Genomic DNA, 17,658 nt, shown 5'->3' with positions numbered 1-17,658 from the left:
TCACAAAGTTGTGAATTTTCGTCTGAAAACATCATTTTGTTTTGTTTGCATCCTGAATTTCTTCATGGCCAAGTTATTACCATTTGTTCTTCTGCCAGTATTGGCCTTGATCTTAATTAGTTCCTACCCTTCTCAGGTGTTTGCCTCTGGGTATATTTATACACATTGATTGTATTCCTTTTTAACTGTACTTTTTCTAGAATAAACCAATGATCTTTATGTACAACTAATCATAAATGTCAAGCAGGAGTTATTTAACAGGAAAAGGTAAGTAGTGTTTGAATTTGGAGATATCCAGTTGCTCAAGGATATTCATAATTATAAAATCCATGATGAGGCACATTGTACATTCAGAATTAAATTTGCCTTGTTCAGTTGTAGAGGGTTTTGTTGCTGAGAAGTGTTTATATGTGACAGCTTTTTAATGAAGATATTTCTTGGACACATGACAGTTGTCTTATTTTTTCAACTGCTTCTCATTATATGGATTTTATATATTAAATATACCTTCTGTCACTGAAACTTCTAATCCATTGAAATATCTATGCTAATCTCTTCTGCAGAAATGTATTTTATTTCCTTCTGTCTGTGCCTGATATTATATTAATGTATTTTATTAGCTAATCATATGCCTTCTGGTTGTTTAAGAGCAGTTTGTATCCTGTGAAGTTCAGTATTTTTTCAGTGATACCTTAAAGCTGTACACAAGGGAATCTGGCTAAAGGTAGATCAGCAAGTTCAGTGCCTTTCAAATGTTGACATGAGTGGGGCCTGCAAGTCTCTGGTTATTGTTAAAATGTGAACAAGTGCATATTGTGGTGAAGACATTATACTTGTATGTTCCTTAAATAGGTTTCAAAACTACACATGCCTTCAAATTTACAAATATATTCACAAAATATCATTTTCACCCAAGATTTCACCCCGTTTCTCTCCTTCCCACATGGTGTATGACTTGCATTAGCAGCTATTATCCCAGTCCCGTTGCCATTTGTATTTAGCAGCCCTGTGTTGCTGCAGTTCTCCCACGTAACAGGGAATTCCTCCTCAGCCCCCTTATTTATCACACGTTTTCTCCCAAATTCAGCATATGTTTGAATGAGGTGGAAGCAGTGAAACTAATATGAGTTGGGCAGCGTGCAGTTGTCACTGTTATCTGAGACTGTGTCCTTTCGGATTTAATAGAAATTGTCCATTGCATCAATTGTTGAATAGCAGGGATGTACACTGTGGTTTTGTCAGAGTGTAGTTTGTGTAGGAAGATATTTGTTGATGCTTTCAGAGAAATTTTCCCTTTAGTACAGCAGAAGACAAATTTTTCTTCACCCATCTTGGTGTTTAGAAAGCTGTTTATTCCTCTTCAGGAAATCCCTGTGGACCTGTTTTTAGTTACTCTTCGTTCTCACCCAGAGAAATTTTCCTGACAGTGAAAAACAGCCTCTAGTATGATGTGATTATAAAAACATATAAGCAGTTTATTGAGTGAAATCTGTTTGGAAAAGATCAAAGAAACATGCTTAATCCCCTTCACCATCCCATAGTTTACTTTTTGGTGTAGAATAACAACAATCGTGGTTTTTATTTTGTAATTGATTTGGGAAGTACTGTTTAGGTGACCAAAACATACCTCTTGCTGTTAAGTAAATCTAGTAATCATTCATTATGTATCATCAAATTACAAGGTATTTACTGGGAAGAATTCAATTTATTTTTCTTTCTTTCTGTAGCATTCTCTATTTCTAACATCTTGAACTCCCAGTGTGATCCTCATAACAAAGAACTGGTGATGTAGGGAATCATAGGTGTTTAAAAGATTAATTTTTACATCTTTATAGTAAAGTTCCAGAGTGTCTGGATAATTATTTTAAATTTTTTTTTTGAGCGAAAACATTTATGCATGCAGTATATAAAGATGCTCACCCTTGCACACACACACATGCACTCTCTCCACTCTGAGGACAGTGGTTAATCATTTAGTGTGCACTGGTTTAGACACTGTGCTTAAGATCTTTATTTCATGTTGCCCTTTATGTGTGGTGTGTCTTCAGTGTTCCTTGTAATGTTTATCAGCTCATAAACTTTGCAGGAATAAAAGCTTTCAGAGTGGCATTTCTTTTTTGGGAATTCTGGTCCATTATGGAGTCAATCTGTTAGGTTTTGTGCAAACAAAGTAGAAGAGTCACTACTAGTGACTTTACTACTGTGTTCTTACAGCATGATCTATCCAGGATTATATTTGGAAGGCTAAAACATTCATATGTATAAACAGAGCTTTGTTAAATAAATAAAATTATTTGTTAAAATTAAAAGAACGATACCTTAAGCTGCTAATAAGAAAAATTATTCAGTCTTGTCTAGGGAAGAAACAAAAAGACAAAATATTTTGTTTTTAGTATTGTAACTGGAATTCTACCTAAAACGAAGACTTCCTTTGTGATGATGTATAAATGCTCTTGGTTAGCTTGTATAAATTATGTCTATCAAAGTAAGGGGCAATTATGTTTAAACCCTGAGCACATTTTATCTCAGGAATAATTTAATTCTTCTGAGTTAGTGATAGCAATACCCAGAAAATCAGAATTGATCCTTTGCTGCAATAAGAAAGATGACTCTTGTTGATTTCTTTGAAGAAAGTTATTAAAGTGAAGTGAAGATTGGAAGAAGATGATAATGTTGGTGAGGCTGCAGGAGAACTTGACAGTACTTGGCAAACAAAGCATTCTCCCTGTGTGTGGCTGCTTGTAGCATTTCATGGCAGTATCAGCAAGCAGCCATTGTCTTCTCAGTGTTGTGGCTGGGGGTAAAAATGTTGGCTTTCAACTCTCTTGCCGATACACAGGTGGGAAGCAAGCTCCTACGGGTAGCCAGATCTATTACTATAACCCTGAATGTAGGATACTGGTTTTTTGAAGTCAGCAACGTAAACAATTTCATCTAGTGGTCAATGTCATCACTTGGTCACATGGAGTAAAATAACAATACAAAAACAGGCATGCTTTGCCTTCAGTTAATGAGTTGCTTCAAAGAAGTTACTTACTCAACTTGGTCCCTACAGTCTTTGATATTTGCAAATAATGGAAGCTATGTTTCAGACATAGTATTACTATTTTGAGTGTACAATGATGCTTTTCAGTCTCTCAACTGCTTCCAGTCAGATGACAGGCTGTGAATGACTGTTGCAGATCAACTCAAAATAATCCTCTTGAGCAATACTCTTAGTCAGAAAAGCCAGTCCGTCAGTGGTAAGCGTACGTGCAGGATTCTATGTCTCCTTTTGATCACCTTTAAAAAATAAAATAGAGATACCTTATCAATACATAAAGCTAAAAAAGTGAGGAAACTGTGAGATTCTATCATTCTCTGTAGTGAAAGTCTGGTCTTCCAACCTGGATTGTGATCTCTAAGGGCAGTGAGGAAAATAATCATTCTGTAAGTTTCCCAGGAGAGACTTTTTAGAAGTTAAAAGTTAAGAGTATCAAGGTTGTCCCTCATATGAAATTTCCACTTTGAAGACTATGAGCTGCTGCTTAAATCTTCCTCAATCAAGTTTTCAGTAGAGATACATTCTATAACTTATCAATCCAAGAGAAATTTCTGGTTCCATTAGAGATGCTAAATTTCCCAAATATTTTGTTTTTCTTTAATTTTTGAATATTCTTCTTTGCGTCTATATGTACAAACAAATATCTTCTCACATTTTTTTCTGTCTTTCAAGAAAACTAGGAAAGGTTAAAACACAGAGGTAGTTCTATTTGCAGTTTTGAGCACCCTTCAGCAAAAGCATGTGCACCATTTTCCTTAGATTTATTTCCATTGAGGGACATCCTAATCAAAGGTTTTGCACAAACAGATGAAGTCACCTAGTCTGCAAATTCATAACGTACATGGTTGTGGAACTTTTGAATTAGTTTTTGATTTATTTACTGGATGATTCTTCATATTACTCTGGTGGGCTTTGCAGTATAATATAAATCTTCTTCATTAGCATTCTTCATTTCAGACTTCAGGAGCTTCAGGTAATCACTTCTTTTGTATATTCAAACAGCCTGTATTTGGTATCAGAAAAGCATTTCTGTTCATAGAGTGCCTTTAGCAAGGGATCCTTTTAGTTGTAGTGTGTCAGCCTCTTGTCAGGTTTGCCCTTTAGATCATTTGACCTTGAGCTGAATCTTTCACAGTTCCTGTCTTTCTATTGGGCTTAATCAGCTGTCAGCTGGCCCCAGGAGAATCCAGTTTATCTTTTCCCTTTCTTTTTTGTGTGTAGGACAGCTCTAGGAACTGAAGCAGATCCCTTCTGACTGGAAACACCTGGTGGTCCTCTGATCATGAGATTAAACGTGACCTGAGCAAATCAAAAGGGCACCACTAGCAATTGTTAATCACAGAGTTTACCTGACAAATACTTTCTAAATGTACAGTTAATGATATGAGTTTGTTCATTGTGAAAAATAATTGCATGTATGTTTGCGTAATCAAATACTAATCTATAGATTGACTACTCATAAATTGTGCTTACTGTTTGATTGCTGAATAGTTCCCTTTTCCCAGACTGAAAGGGTGTAATCAAGAGAAAAATGAAATTATTTGCCATTGATCTCCCCAATGAGCATAGACTCAATCCAGCTGGACAGAGCATTGTCATTTAAAGAAGTCTGTGGTCTTGGAAGCTGTCCCACAGTCACATCTCCATGCTCTTACATATTTGACAGGGAGTAAAGGGAGGGGAATGTGTGAGTGGATCTGGGTGGGAGCTGTTAGCATAGCTTCATCAGGAATGCAGGTAAAATGTCTGCGTTTTGTGTCAGATGTTCTTACCTAAATTGCTAACACAAATCTCTAACAGCTTTTAGTGCTTGAATATTTCTTTATGCGCCTGTCTTATCACAGAAAACAGAATTTGATAATGAAAGGCCTCTTGCCTCTTTTTCTCCCCTGGCCCATGGCTGCATAAAAAGCAGCTAGACTTCTGCAGTGTAAAAACAGTACTTTTGCAAATGCTGTAAATTCCATTGTAGGTTCATTTCCAATTGCCTCCTCCAACTGCTGCTTGGGTTTGCTCTGCAAATTTCAAGCCCATTATGTCTGTGGAACAACCAGGTCACCTTTTGTCATCTGCCAAGGGTGTTATTTCCGTACAGACTAATAGAAGTTACAGAAAATGTTTCCCTTTCAGTAGAAAATTAATGTTTTGTTCTGTAGAGCTGATAATGTAAAAAAAAAAATTAGACACAAAGTACTGATAGCAAATTCTTATGAAGCAGGAAAAACAACACGGAAATCTCTCTGTGAACTTGTTCAAGATTTTTCAGGAAAGTTGAGTGTTGATTTGCCATTATTAAGAATATGTACATTTTGTTTTGTTATTTTAATATTACTGCTAAGTTATAGTATCTTAAATTTGAACCCAAGCCTTTCTTTATCAATACAGTATTCTTATTACAAATCCTGCAAAGATTTTTATTTTTTTAAACTAATTATTTTAAATTATTTTGAAATGGAAATTTGTGTATTATCATAACATGTCTTAGGAAGTTTGTTGTAGTGTGTATAGAATTTTTAAAGTTTTCGTCCTTTGAATGTAGTGATTCAAAGAATTTTAATTTGATCTCAGATTTTCAGTGTTCCATCTGTGTGAAAACAATGTGTTTTTTAGAATTCTGCATCTAGAAGTTTTTCTCTCTTGAGAGTAAAAAATAGGGTAGAGCAGAAACTTTTGATGAGAAATGGGAACATTATCACTTCAGATAATCTGATTTTCAACTACATTAATATTATTTAATAATCAAAACAATCCATATTTGATGTGAATACCATTAATGTTGAGTGGATTTATTTGCTAAAATTGGAATCTTAGACTAGGAAGTCCTGATAATATTTAAAGCATGCCATTTTACCCAAAATAAATGGTTTTTTTCCCTAAGATCAAGTTGCATAATGGAAAGATTATTAGACTATTTAGTTTCATGTTTGTGATTTAAGTTGACTTAGTAATGCTGTAAAGTGTTAAGTACATGAATAAAAATGCACATTATACTTAATTGGAACATGCTTCAAGGAAGCTATTAAGCAAAAACCCAAATAATTACCTGTCATAGATAATGATACTTTCCTAAACTTGAGTCTTTGTGAGATGCTTAAATGTTTGAAAGTTCAGGTTATAAATTTAAAGCAAAATACTGATAACTGTGTGTTTTCCTAGCTTTACAGTACAGGTCAGCTGGCTTTAAACTTTGATATTCCTAATTATTTTACATCACTCTGTTTTCAGGACTGAGTTCTTCAGGTGGTTTAAGTTATCTTTCCCAAGAATGATCTTGCTATTTTGTCAACAGCATTTTTGCTTGGAAACATGTTTTTATAAAGTATCTTGTGCTAATGAAGCCACTATTGAAGGATGTGGAGCCCCTAAGTTTGGTTTTCTCCTCTTGAGAGCTGGTCTGGAGCCCCTGTGGGGCTTGGGTGCTCTCCTCACCTCAGCAAGCTCAGAAGGGAACAGGAGCTTCAGGGTTCAACCCTGAGGTGGTGATTGAGAGATGAATGCTTTCATCTAAAATCTGTTGGAGACCTGGGCTGAGGGCCCTCCTTTGCCTGCTGGGATTCACATTTCCTTTCCTAACCTCTCAGTCGTATTGATCTGGAATATAAAAAGTCATGTGCAGAAAAGTTCTTTAGGAGATTAGTGGTATAACATTAACATTTAAAATTGGAGAGAGACATTTTGACAAGTAACATGCTGTGAATCAGATTTTTGTTGCTGAAGGATTGTCAGCAAGGTTTCATCTTTTCTGTGTATATTTTGAAAAGCCAAGAGAATCAGATGCTCTTGTTTGGTAAGCCTACAGAGACGTGATTTTTACCTGTGCATTGAGGAAAATGAACTTTTAACTGCCTTCGGAGCATGGCCACATTATTCCCTGTCATTAACTCCAGTTGGCTTAAGAGAAGAATTTATAAGCAGAACTTCAGGGTATAGAAAAATAACAGTAGGAGATGAATATGTAAGTAACAAATACAGTGTTTCCATGGAATTGTAGGGAAAGAAGACAAATAAATACATTTTACATACATTACCATGGATGCAAATAGATGATTCTCTATGTTGTAAGAGGGGAGAGAAAAATCCTATTGCAAATGCTTCTCAGGGGTTGAAGTCTGCCATCATGCATTCTGTGTGTTCGTGCCCATTGGTATGAGGAGGAAAAAAGAGTTCTTTTTTTGACTGCCAACTGTTGTACAATGGGAACATACAAAATACAAATCCTGCTTAATGGGAATCTTTTTAATATGTATTTATTAAGAAGTAATGTCTTTTCCCAAGATTCTACAAAGAAGTCATGAAGGACAATAGTTTGCTGAATTAGTCATTAAGTTTTTGTAGAATATTACACATATTACTTTCACAATCCAGTGGAAAGCAGCAATTCTTGTAAGTGTTGATTGAATAAAATCAGACTAACTTTACTACAAAGTACTGTCCTATGGTGTATATGGAAAAGGTTTAGGTCTTTTGCACACAGCTTTGTGTTAAACAACTCAAAAGCTGAACATTTTTTATTTACTGCAGTAATACAGATATATTAACCAAATATTTGGAATAGACTTCACCTTTTTTTTTTTTGCAGTGCTTACTGTTAATGATGTATTTATGGCTAAATTGACAAAAAAGGTTCAGGATTTAATATTAATATACTGGAGACAACCTCAAGAGACAGTTTGTTGCACTGTGGACAGATCAGTAACACTTTGACTGTTCATCTAGCTTCTTAAAAATCCACATACAGGGTTTTGTGACAGCTCTCACTAGGCTCTTCTGGTGCTTCACTGACCTTGAAAAGCCTTTGCTCTTATGGAACCTTAGTCCTTTTCCTTGCTTGTTAAATTACACACAGTGTTTATAGAGGATGAGAGGAAAGGTTTATGAAAATAAACTTACATAGACATGATTTCAAACAAATAGTAACTTTTGGTCTGAATCTTAGGTTTCCCACAGGGAAGTATCAAAGTGGGCTAGGGATAGCTTTACAGACAGATTAAATGCAGTGGAGATGAAAAGCATCTGGTTGCACCGTGATGTTGTACATTGGGGCTCCATCTACATTCATTTTGTACCAATGAGCAATTTCAGTGTTAATATTTTACAGTTTGGCACTTGATTTTTAAGGTTATAACTTCTTGTCTGGCTTTTTTCTTGATGAGTTTGTTTGTGCTCTTCTGGAATTCTGACTTGTGTAAACAGAAAAAACCCTCTAAAGAGAAACTTTATTAAAGCTGTTATTTCCGGTTCTAGTGCAGTCAGGTAACTTACCCACAGATGTCATTGTCATGGAATATGTTCCTTAAAACAATGCATTTCCACAATGTGAACAATTAACTCTGTGCTGGAGAAAATACTTTTGAGAAGACATCTAATAATGCTCAGTATCTCTGCTTTTAACTTTGTCCTGCAAAGGAAAGTCTTTGTGCAGTTGTTGGTCTGAGCCCAGTTGATCTCAGCTGTCTCTCACAATCCCTGATTCTGGTTTCTTCTCTTCCTCATAAAATTTTTGTTTTCTTAAAAAGAAAACTGACAAAATGCAACCTTGCTCTCCCCTTTTCCTCAGGTCTTTCACATACTTGTCGCTAAATCCTCTGTTTTCTTCCTTGTTTTAGCCACTGAAAGTATACTTTGGTTTATGTTGTTTAATCTTTTTCTACCCAGTAATATCATTGTGTCTTTTAATCTGCTTCACTTTCCTTCTTAACGTTTCACTTTCTCTTATATTAGGATTTTCCAGTTTATAACTAAAAAGCAATGTATTTTTTTAGTCCATTTGGGACAGTATGAAACAAAGTGAATTGAAGCTGAGGTTCTTTTAGAATGAAAGGGAAAACAATGTACTATTTAGATTTTTTCTTCAGTAAATTTGATAGCTTTATTTTAATGTTTTGTCTATGTCCCCATAGTTTCATAGGAAGGAGATCCATAAGTTTATTACAAAATAAGGGTTAAACAACATTCATTTGTTTTTCTCAAACCTGTGAAGATATTTTGGTCTAGAAAATATTGTAGCAGAATATTTAAGTTAGATGCTCTCTCCAGATTTTCATATAGCTTACGTCTACCAGTTCTTTCTGTGCAACACTTCTAAGGAACAGTCATTTAGTTGCATTTCCGTCCACTTTGAGTTCTGAAGCATCACGTTGGTTTTCTCAACCCACCTTTCATCTCTTGAGATCCTCTTGCCTGGCCTTGAGAAAGTCTTGTCCTTCTCTCTCCACTCAGGATTCTGCTGTAAAGGAATGGTATTGCTAGCCCATGCTTATGTAACTTTGTAGTACTGCATATTGAATTTTTTGGTTTTGTTTTCCTCCTTCTCTATTTTACTACACAGAAGCTACTTGTCTTCTCTTTCCTGATACTTCAGGAGTCATTTCCACTCAGTAGTCACTTACTTACTATTCACTATTTCTAAAGGTTAAACTTTACTCTGATACCCATTGTAGTGAGTTTGGCTCTGTCATGTACTGGTTTTCCAAGTCCCTCTTAGGACATCAGTAAACTGTACAAATGAATCCCAATTAGGCAAAGACACTATCACCACCTTCTCTCAGCATGTCAAAGCCCCTTGAGGATTTGTGTCAGTGTTACTCAGCTGCCTGCTTTGTGTTACATCTTGTTTTTTGTGGGCTTGTAGCATGATCTCAATCAAATTTGAGACCTAAGCTTTGAACAGTGTCAGGTGGACTGTGCTAAAATTCCTGGCTCAAGAAAATAATAAGGTGAATAAGCACCACAGGGATAATGTGTTACAGTTTTAAAATGCCAGAAAACTTAAATAATAGCTGCAGTTGTGAGGCTGAGGCTTTCCGAGTGTGCTGTGTGCACTGTGACTGCTGAATCAAATCATCTTTCTTTTAAACTTTCCATTTTGTTCCTTCTGATGAAGTTAGGAATCAAAAGTTTCCTGTTCTATGAATGACAAGAATCAGAGAATGAATGTATACTTGTAATTAATTTTCAGCAATTAACAATTTGCAAGCAGTTTGAAATTTATTCTTGGCATTGAATAAAAAGCTTTTGGAGAAATAACCAAAGATTTAAAATTCTGAATTTGCAGCTTGGGAGGAGGAAGTCAGAGAAACTTGTTGAGGTCCTTCTTCAGTAGTAAGAATACATTTGCTAACAACAGTGAATGTTTATTAATGAGGAACTGGATTGCTACTTGAAACTTCTGCTAGACTTTTGGGAAATGTTCTGTTGAAAAGAACTAGTTAAAATGTCAATAAGAAGGATATTATTGTAGTATCATGTCTTCTATAATTTGAGATTCTATAATGCATGTGGGCTTTATATGTCAGCTGAAGTTATTTGCTTATAAGGTTAACATTTGTCTTTATGAGGATTTGTGCTATTTAGGTTTTAGGTCTGATCTTATACCCGTGTCAGCTGTTGCTGGAAATCATAGAGACATTTGGAATCTGGAAGGATCAGCTCCACAATATCATCATGACTCTTTAAAAGACTGATGCCAGATTCCCAAATGAGTCAAGCCATGTTTGAAAAATCTGTGGACCCAATTTACATTTTTTTTCTGAGAGAATCATAAAGAGATGTGCTGATAATTCAAAAGTCTCTCCTCAGCTACCAAGTACTTTACCATTCCATTGGCTACTTGCCATCCAGTTTTTTGTTTTCTGTTGTTCCACTCTTTATGTGTCAGTGCAAATGAAAATAGAAGCAACCATGGTGTGATTAGTGTGGCAGTGAAAAGAAAGTGTGTATTTTTCATTTTTTTAAGGCCAATAATGAGGAGTTAAAATGATAAAAATTAGTATTAGAAATTCCCATTAAAGATGTGATGTAGTGAGAATGCTTGAAAGATCTAAATTTTTGGAAGCTTTCGGGGTGGAAATTAAAGCTTTGCTTCTGGATCATTGGATGACATTCTTCCTTTCCCACCCAAAACAAAGGGACCATTGCAATTCTGTATCCTTGGATCAATTAAATTCCTTGTAAGCCAATTTATGCTGGACAGAGCGCACTTTTCTGATTGCGTGTGTTCTGTTATTTTACTGCTCATAAATTCTCAGTCTAGAGAATAACTTTTACAAAGGATGAATAAGAATTTTCTCCATTTTATTATCTTCAAGGTTCCACTACTGTTTTCCATTTTTTGGAACGTAAAAATCCAAGGTTTAATGTTTTCCAGGATGCTGACAAATTATGTTACAGGTCTTACCTTAAAAATTGAAGTAACTGAGGACCATAAAGGCTGTTCTTCATCTTCTGGTGTTATTTCTCCTTAATCATGAATAATGGAAGCACCTAAAAATTGTTTTAATTTCACTTTATTGTTACCTCTAACATGTGCAAATTAAGTATATATTAAGAATGTACACTTCTTTTTCAGTGAGTGAATGGAACTTGTTATTGTCACTAAGTTGCTTTCAGAATTTTCTATGCATTATTCTAAAAATTGACTTCCCAGTAACATCATTCCATAACATGCAGAACTTTTTATCTGTTTTATAGGGCTGTGACTCTCAAATGAGCATGTCAGAAGTGTCCTGCAGCGAAAGTACCTCCTCTTGTCAGTCTCTGGTACATGGCTCAGCTCCAGAAATCCTTATTGGCCTCCTTTATAATGCTACAACTGGAAGATTATCAGCAGAAGTGATAAAAGGCAGCCACTTCAAAAACTTGGCAGCGAACAGACCACCCAGTGAGTGAAAATCTTTTTTCATCCTAATGCTTCTGTACTGGTGGGGCTCTCGGTAGCAAGGACTTCAATCCTACCACTTAGTCTTACCCAATCAAAATGAAATAGAGCAATCATCAACTAATCTGTTTCATGTTTTGTATTTCTAGTCAGTTGGGAAATAGCAAAAATCTAAAATTCAAAATATTAATTGTAAGTTGACAAGCCTGTTTTAATTTTTCATGATGACTGACTAATAAATTACCTTTATCATAATGATTAATTGCTAAATTACTAATGCCTCACATCACAGGCCAAGAATAAAAAAGTCAGTGTTTAAAGAGAAAGTACATGCCAGTTAATATTAATATAAACATTCTGAACAGTTATTACTGTTCCTAGAGGGGTTGATACTGCAGTCTTTAATTGCTGATGTGCCTGTATATATGTGGTAATATATGTAATTTGGGAGTGTCAGTAAAGACAAGGAGCAACCACTTGAGGCCTCTGGCATATTTACTGTACAGGAGGAATGTTCACCGTCAAAAAGGACTTGAATTGTGTCTTCAAGCATTTGTTCAAAAATACATGTCTGAAATATCTGTGAGCTTTATCTACTTCTTAAGTGGAGCCAGATGGAATGTCACAGGGAGAGAATGTTATTGCTGTCTCTAGCTCTTTGACACAGCTTGAGAAAGTTCAGTAACAAACTTCTTAAAAATATATTTTTTATTGGTTTTTAAGATGTTGTGTCTGATTTACATAAGTGTTAATAAGAAATACCTACCTGTTCCTTTTGATTTTGTCTGGAGGCTCAGGTTTTAGCTACTCTTTCTGTTTTTTAAACCCCAGATTAGTATGGCACTAGCAGATTATCTGCCACTGGATTATGTATTAGGCTGCCAACATTTTTTGAGTGGTTTGTACATCTCACTTCATCTTCAGAGTTTGGGAAGTAAGCCAGACTTGATACTGATGTTCTCTCCTCTTTCTCATTTTCTTGACCCATGTTTATTCTATTCATAATTGGCTCACCTTACTCTGCTTTGCTTTCTCTATACTTTTCACACTGACAGAGCCAGACTTTGTTAACATGGCCAGAGAAGCAAGGTGATAGATGAATCTCTAAAGCTTTTATATACTTGGGTAGCTGCCTCAGAGGCACCTATTTGGAGACAGAATAGCCAAAGAGGTCCAAGGACACTGGGGTGTGGGGAGAAATGAAAGGGACAGAAGAGACCTTGTGTTCCCTTAAAGCAAAACCAGATGCTTATCTTTCTGGGATCTCAGAGATGGCCAGTTTTTATTCAATATTTAGAATATGCAAGTTAGGAGGGGTTCTGCACTTGCTTTGAAAAAAGATGCTCATTCCCTAGTATGTTAATTCCCAAAATGTACTCAGTGGGCCCATGCTGTGTAGCTAACAGTTGTGTCACTGGGGTCAAAAATCTGTTTCAGATTATAAGAAAGGAACATAGAATATGGCACATAGCCCTGTAAAACCATGTACTGTCTAACCTTTTTGAAGGGAAGAGCTTCCATGCTGCCTTTTGTCCCTGTGAAGGATGGGCAGAAAGATTTGACCTTTGTAATAACAGTAGTCCGGTTCTGTTTAAGCAAATGTGGATTTGGAATTCTGTTGTTTCTAGAAAGCTGGAAACTAGAAACTAAGGAATTTTCTGGGTCTGGTAAAAGCATGCACAGAATATTGTGGAACCCGAATTTCTCTCTGTGCCATCATTTCCACAAAATGAAAACTAAGGCCTGTAGGGATGATGATGATGATGATGATGATGTAGTCTAGGGCTTGGGAACTTAGGAATTTTTGTGAAGTGCTTCTGCAGCAAATATGAGCTGAACACTAAATTTCAACTTTTGTCTAGTACAAACTCTTCTACTGCTTATTTATGTTACATAGTGACTCATTTAGCAATTGAGTACAGGCAAATAGGCCAAATCCTGCCAGCAATAACAGTGGATGTGTCTTTGTTTCTCTGTGTGACAGTTAATATTTTGTCTGAGAAAAAGATGCTTCTCAGTTTTCTTTAAAGTTTAGTTGAAACAGGGTATGAGCTTTTTGCATGTTAAATGCATGTGTGTGTATGCATGCACACACACATTAAATCCATAAATATGTGGATTTTTAATAAGCAAGATCTTTACATCCTAAATAGAGAGTCATTGCTGAATATTAGAAATAAGTGTCCCTCATCTCTTTTTAGAGATGACATCAGACTAATTCTTGTGCCCAAGTTCATCACTACTCAAGAACTGAAGCACTACAATCAAATATCAGTAACTAGAAAAGCTAAGGGCAAAACCAGCTTGGTTTTCAGTTCAATAAATTTTCATTTTATTGATTTTAATATATGAAGTTTAAGTACTTTAATGTGCAGTTTTTCTAAATATGCTGGAGTTTGCATGAAAAAGCATAAGGTTTGATAAGGATATAGTGATTTTTACCCAATCTGCTATAACTTAATCATTTGCATGATTCTTGCTATGGTAAGTGTGGCTTAGAATCCAGTGTCTCTTAGTCCTAAGATAACCCATTATGTAAGCAATGTGATTTTTATTAAAGATTACACAAAAACTGCACAAAATTTTCATTTCATTAAATTTTACCTATCAATCCTTTCGTTCAGTCCTTTTTCTGATCTGTGCTGCTAAGGTTTCATGTTCTTCCACTCCAGTGAATAGTGTTTCCTCTTAAACTTTAACCTTTGATCCTCTCTCACCCAACTATTGACATCTGGTCATTATTTCTTTTACTGCTTTCCACCCCCTGTTGTCAGACGGACTGTTCTGTTGTCTAAAACACTTGATAGGTGGACAGGTTTATATAATCCGAGGTGAGTTCCTGTAGAAATTAATTGGATGTTGTCTTTTTCATGCAAAAGAAACCTGCCAGCAATAAAATATCCACAGCTGCCTACCATACCAGTTTATAAAAGTATATGTTTATTTTTTGTGGCACTCTCTAATGCAAAAGTTGCATTTGTCTCTGATTATGGATGTTGGAGTTTCAGTGTACCTGCAAAGTAAAAGTACTCAATGTGTTTTTTTTAACATAAACTCCGACCTTTAATTGATATGAATATGAAGACAGGAGTAAAAATTAAATACAGGATTGTTTTATACAATTTTATATTTTCTGTAATTGGTTAACTTCATGAAATGTGCATCCTTCTGTGGGAGCATGGTTTGGTGCTTTTGATCCAATGAAAATAGACGTTTAAAAATAAGGGTTTTTACCCAAATGCTAACACAAAATGTGTGCTAACTACATTACTTACATCAGCTTCTTAAGTGTATGCTTAAAAGCACCATACAAGCTACTCTTTGAACAGTCATCTCAAATTATGCAAAAACTTGCTTTTCTTTAAACATGCACTAAATGTATTCCTTCATGGATATAGGAAATAATAGGGTTTTTTGTATTGTGTCAACTGACATCTTTGAATGCACTTTGCTACATTTTGGTTTTCAAAATAAATAAAACTGAAAAGCCCAAAACAAGAACCGCATCCATGCAGAGATTATTCTTAAGCATTTTTTCCTGGCTGTTTTGATATCATGCATATTGGCATCATTTTTTTTTCTCTTCATTAATTGCCTTTATTAATTGCATTTCATTTATCCATATTCTTTGAAATTTCAGTGGTATGCTTTACAGTGTTGTGGCTAGTTGGAGCTTGCTAAGTGTTAATGCAATGTAAGTTTGTTTAGACTAAACAAGGGGGAAGAGGATTATGAGGTATACCTTTAACTCCATAGTACTGGAGCTAGTTCATTTATTGGTGTGTTTGCAATATTTTGTTTACTTGTCATCTCTCCACGTGTCTAAACTGTGCTGTGTTCAGCCATCCTGGTATACACCATATCCTTGTCCTCTGTAAACACCTCATCCCCCAAATCTTCCGTTCCAAGGTACCTGACCGCTCCACAACGTGACTTCTTTTGCAGACACGTATGTGAAGCTAACACTGCTGAACTCGATGGGGCAGGAGATGTCCAAGTGCAAAACTTCCATCCGCCGAGGGCAGCCGAACCCCGTGTACAAGGAGACCTTCGTGTTCCAGGTGGCCCTGTTCCAGCTGTCGGACGTGACGCTCATCCTGTCCGTGTACAACAAGCGCAGCATGAAGCGGAAAGAGATGATCGGCTGGATCTCCTTAGGGCTCAACAGCTCGGGAGAAGACGAGCTCAATCATTGGACTGAGATGAAGGAATCGAAAGGACAGCAAGTCTGTAGATGGCACACTTTGCTGGAATCCTAAGGGATGGTAGAAAGTGCAGCTGTGGTTCTCAGGGAGCTTGTTCTCCCGGGAAGATCATCCCTGGTCGCAGCCAGCAGACGCGTTGTGGGAGTGAAAAATGGAAACTGCGGTCAACATTCCATCACAAAGGATGCACAACCTGCAACATGGTGGGATTTAAAACGGAATCTTCACTTGGTGTCATGGACTTCCTTGGTGTCAGAGGAGCCTTGCTGTACACAGATAGCGGTCCCTTCCCCATCCACCTGATGCTGTATTTGTTTGGGTTTGTTTTGTGGTTTTCAATTCAGAAACATTTTGTGCGAGGTTCTCCAAATTAATGTAAGCTCCTCCTTGTGTACCTTTTGTATTGCTTTAATACTGTAGCTTCTGACCTGCCTGCATTCAGATTAAAGGTCAATAGTTTGCACTTCGAGAAAAAGTTAATGGTCTGTAAAGCAAAAGCAAAAAAAAAAAAAGAAAAACCACTGGTGAAAGAACACTTAATAATATAGCAAATAGAACTATACTGTTGTTTTGCACTGAGTTTCTTTCCAGGAGCTTGGTAAAGTAAGTTTTCACTTTTTGATATGCAGTTGGTTTGAAAAATACTAGCATTTGGGCATCAGGTGACCTTTGACATCAAACTAATGTTTCTTCAATCTGTGACAGGAACGAGCTCTATATATGGCAAAAATTGGGGTTTTCCCTCTTGCCTGTACTTCTGCCTAATCCAAAGAGACCAGATCATTAGTTTGGTCCCTTCCAAAACTCCTTAGACAGGTTGTACTGTAAAACTATGTAACTTTCTGTTGAAAGCACTTCCTCTATTCATGTATTCCAATGTAGGAAGCTCATAGAGCACGACTTTACTAAAATATATTTTCATTAGACAAATTGATACAGGTTTCTTTAAAATGTCAGCAGTTGGAAGTTAGGTTGAAAGACTATGAAGGAAGTGGCAGGAGGTGAACTACTCTGAGTGAATACTATGGCTTTGCTTTTGGTACCCATTCAGGTCTCTTGTGAGCTGTTTTATGCATTACCACATGCTGTTTGTTGGAAGTAGAGGGCAGACCAGGAGTTTTTACCTTTCTTCTTGAAGAAGAGAACATCAGTAAGTTATTTTTGTAGTGATTTGCCAGCAATTGAACGAATGTTCATACACAAAATAGAAGTTTGCTTTGCTTGTGTTCAGGTTGGGAAACACAGCTTTCTAATGATGCAGTTGAGAAGCTGCAGTATCACCAGATAAACTCTCATGGCATCCACCAAAATTGGGGAAATATCAGTGCTTCTGAGGTTCCTATTTGTCCCAAAGCCTTTAGCTGGACTTACGCTAATTTACTGACTGCTAAATCTAATTCATATTGCTAAAATGTTGCATTACTTAGTAAAAGTATTTTTAAAAGCTTCCCATTTTAAATATTCTTTTTTTGCCTGTTATTACAAATTTTGTTTATTTTTTATTGTTCCTGTGAAGAAAACAATTTCTTTTTTCTTATAAATGGTGGTGATGTCTTACTAATATGAGACCTCAATGACTGTTGTAGCACTTGGTGGGTAGAAGAGTGAAGTTGGATCTTGTTGAGACAATTTGTGTTAGTCTAAAGTGTTCTCATTAGGACAGATGTGTTCCTCTTGAATTCCTTTATAATACCTTTGAACAATCCTGGCTTTGGAGTATACAGTCAGGTACAGTGAGACTGGTGATGATGCAT

At 36.1% G+C, this 17,658-nt stretch overlaps 1 protein-coding gene across 3 annotated transcripts in view; it reads left to right on the top strand.

Annotated features, from left to right (window-relative positions):
- Positions 1–16,422, top strand: part of SYT14 (synaptotagmin 14) — an 82,825-nt gene extending 66,403 nt beyond the window's left edge. For 2 of the 3 annotated variants that reach the window (XM_033055121.1, XM_033055119.1), the window contains 3 exons: positions 11,513–11,702; positions 14,474–14,530; positions 15,645–16,422. In XM_033055121.1, coding sequence (XP_032911012.1) covers positions 11,513–11,702; positions 14,474–14,530; positions 15,645–15,958 — 561 coding nt within the window. In that variant the 3' untranslated portion in view covers positions 15,959–16,422. The remainder of the gene's footprint in view (positions 1–11,512; positions 11,703–14,473; positions 14,531–15,644) is intronic. The other variant, XM_033055120.1, reaches the window with a different exon arrangement.
- The last annotated feature ends 1,236 nt before the right edge of the window (positions 16,423–17,658 follow it).

The sequence above is a fragment of the Catharus ustulatus genome, chromosome 3 (assembly GCF_009819885.2).
Source record: "Catharus ustulatus isolate bCatUst1 chromosome 3, bCatUst1.pri.v2, whole genome shotgun sequence".
NCBI classification, from domain to species: domain Eukaryota; kingdom Metazoa; phylum Chordata; class Aves; order Passeriformes; family Turdidae; genus Catharus; species Catharus ustulatus.
The sequence above is the reverse complement of the archived record's forward strand: the minus strand, read 5'-3'. Positions and strand labels throughout refer to the sequence as shown.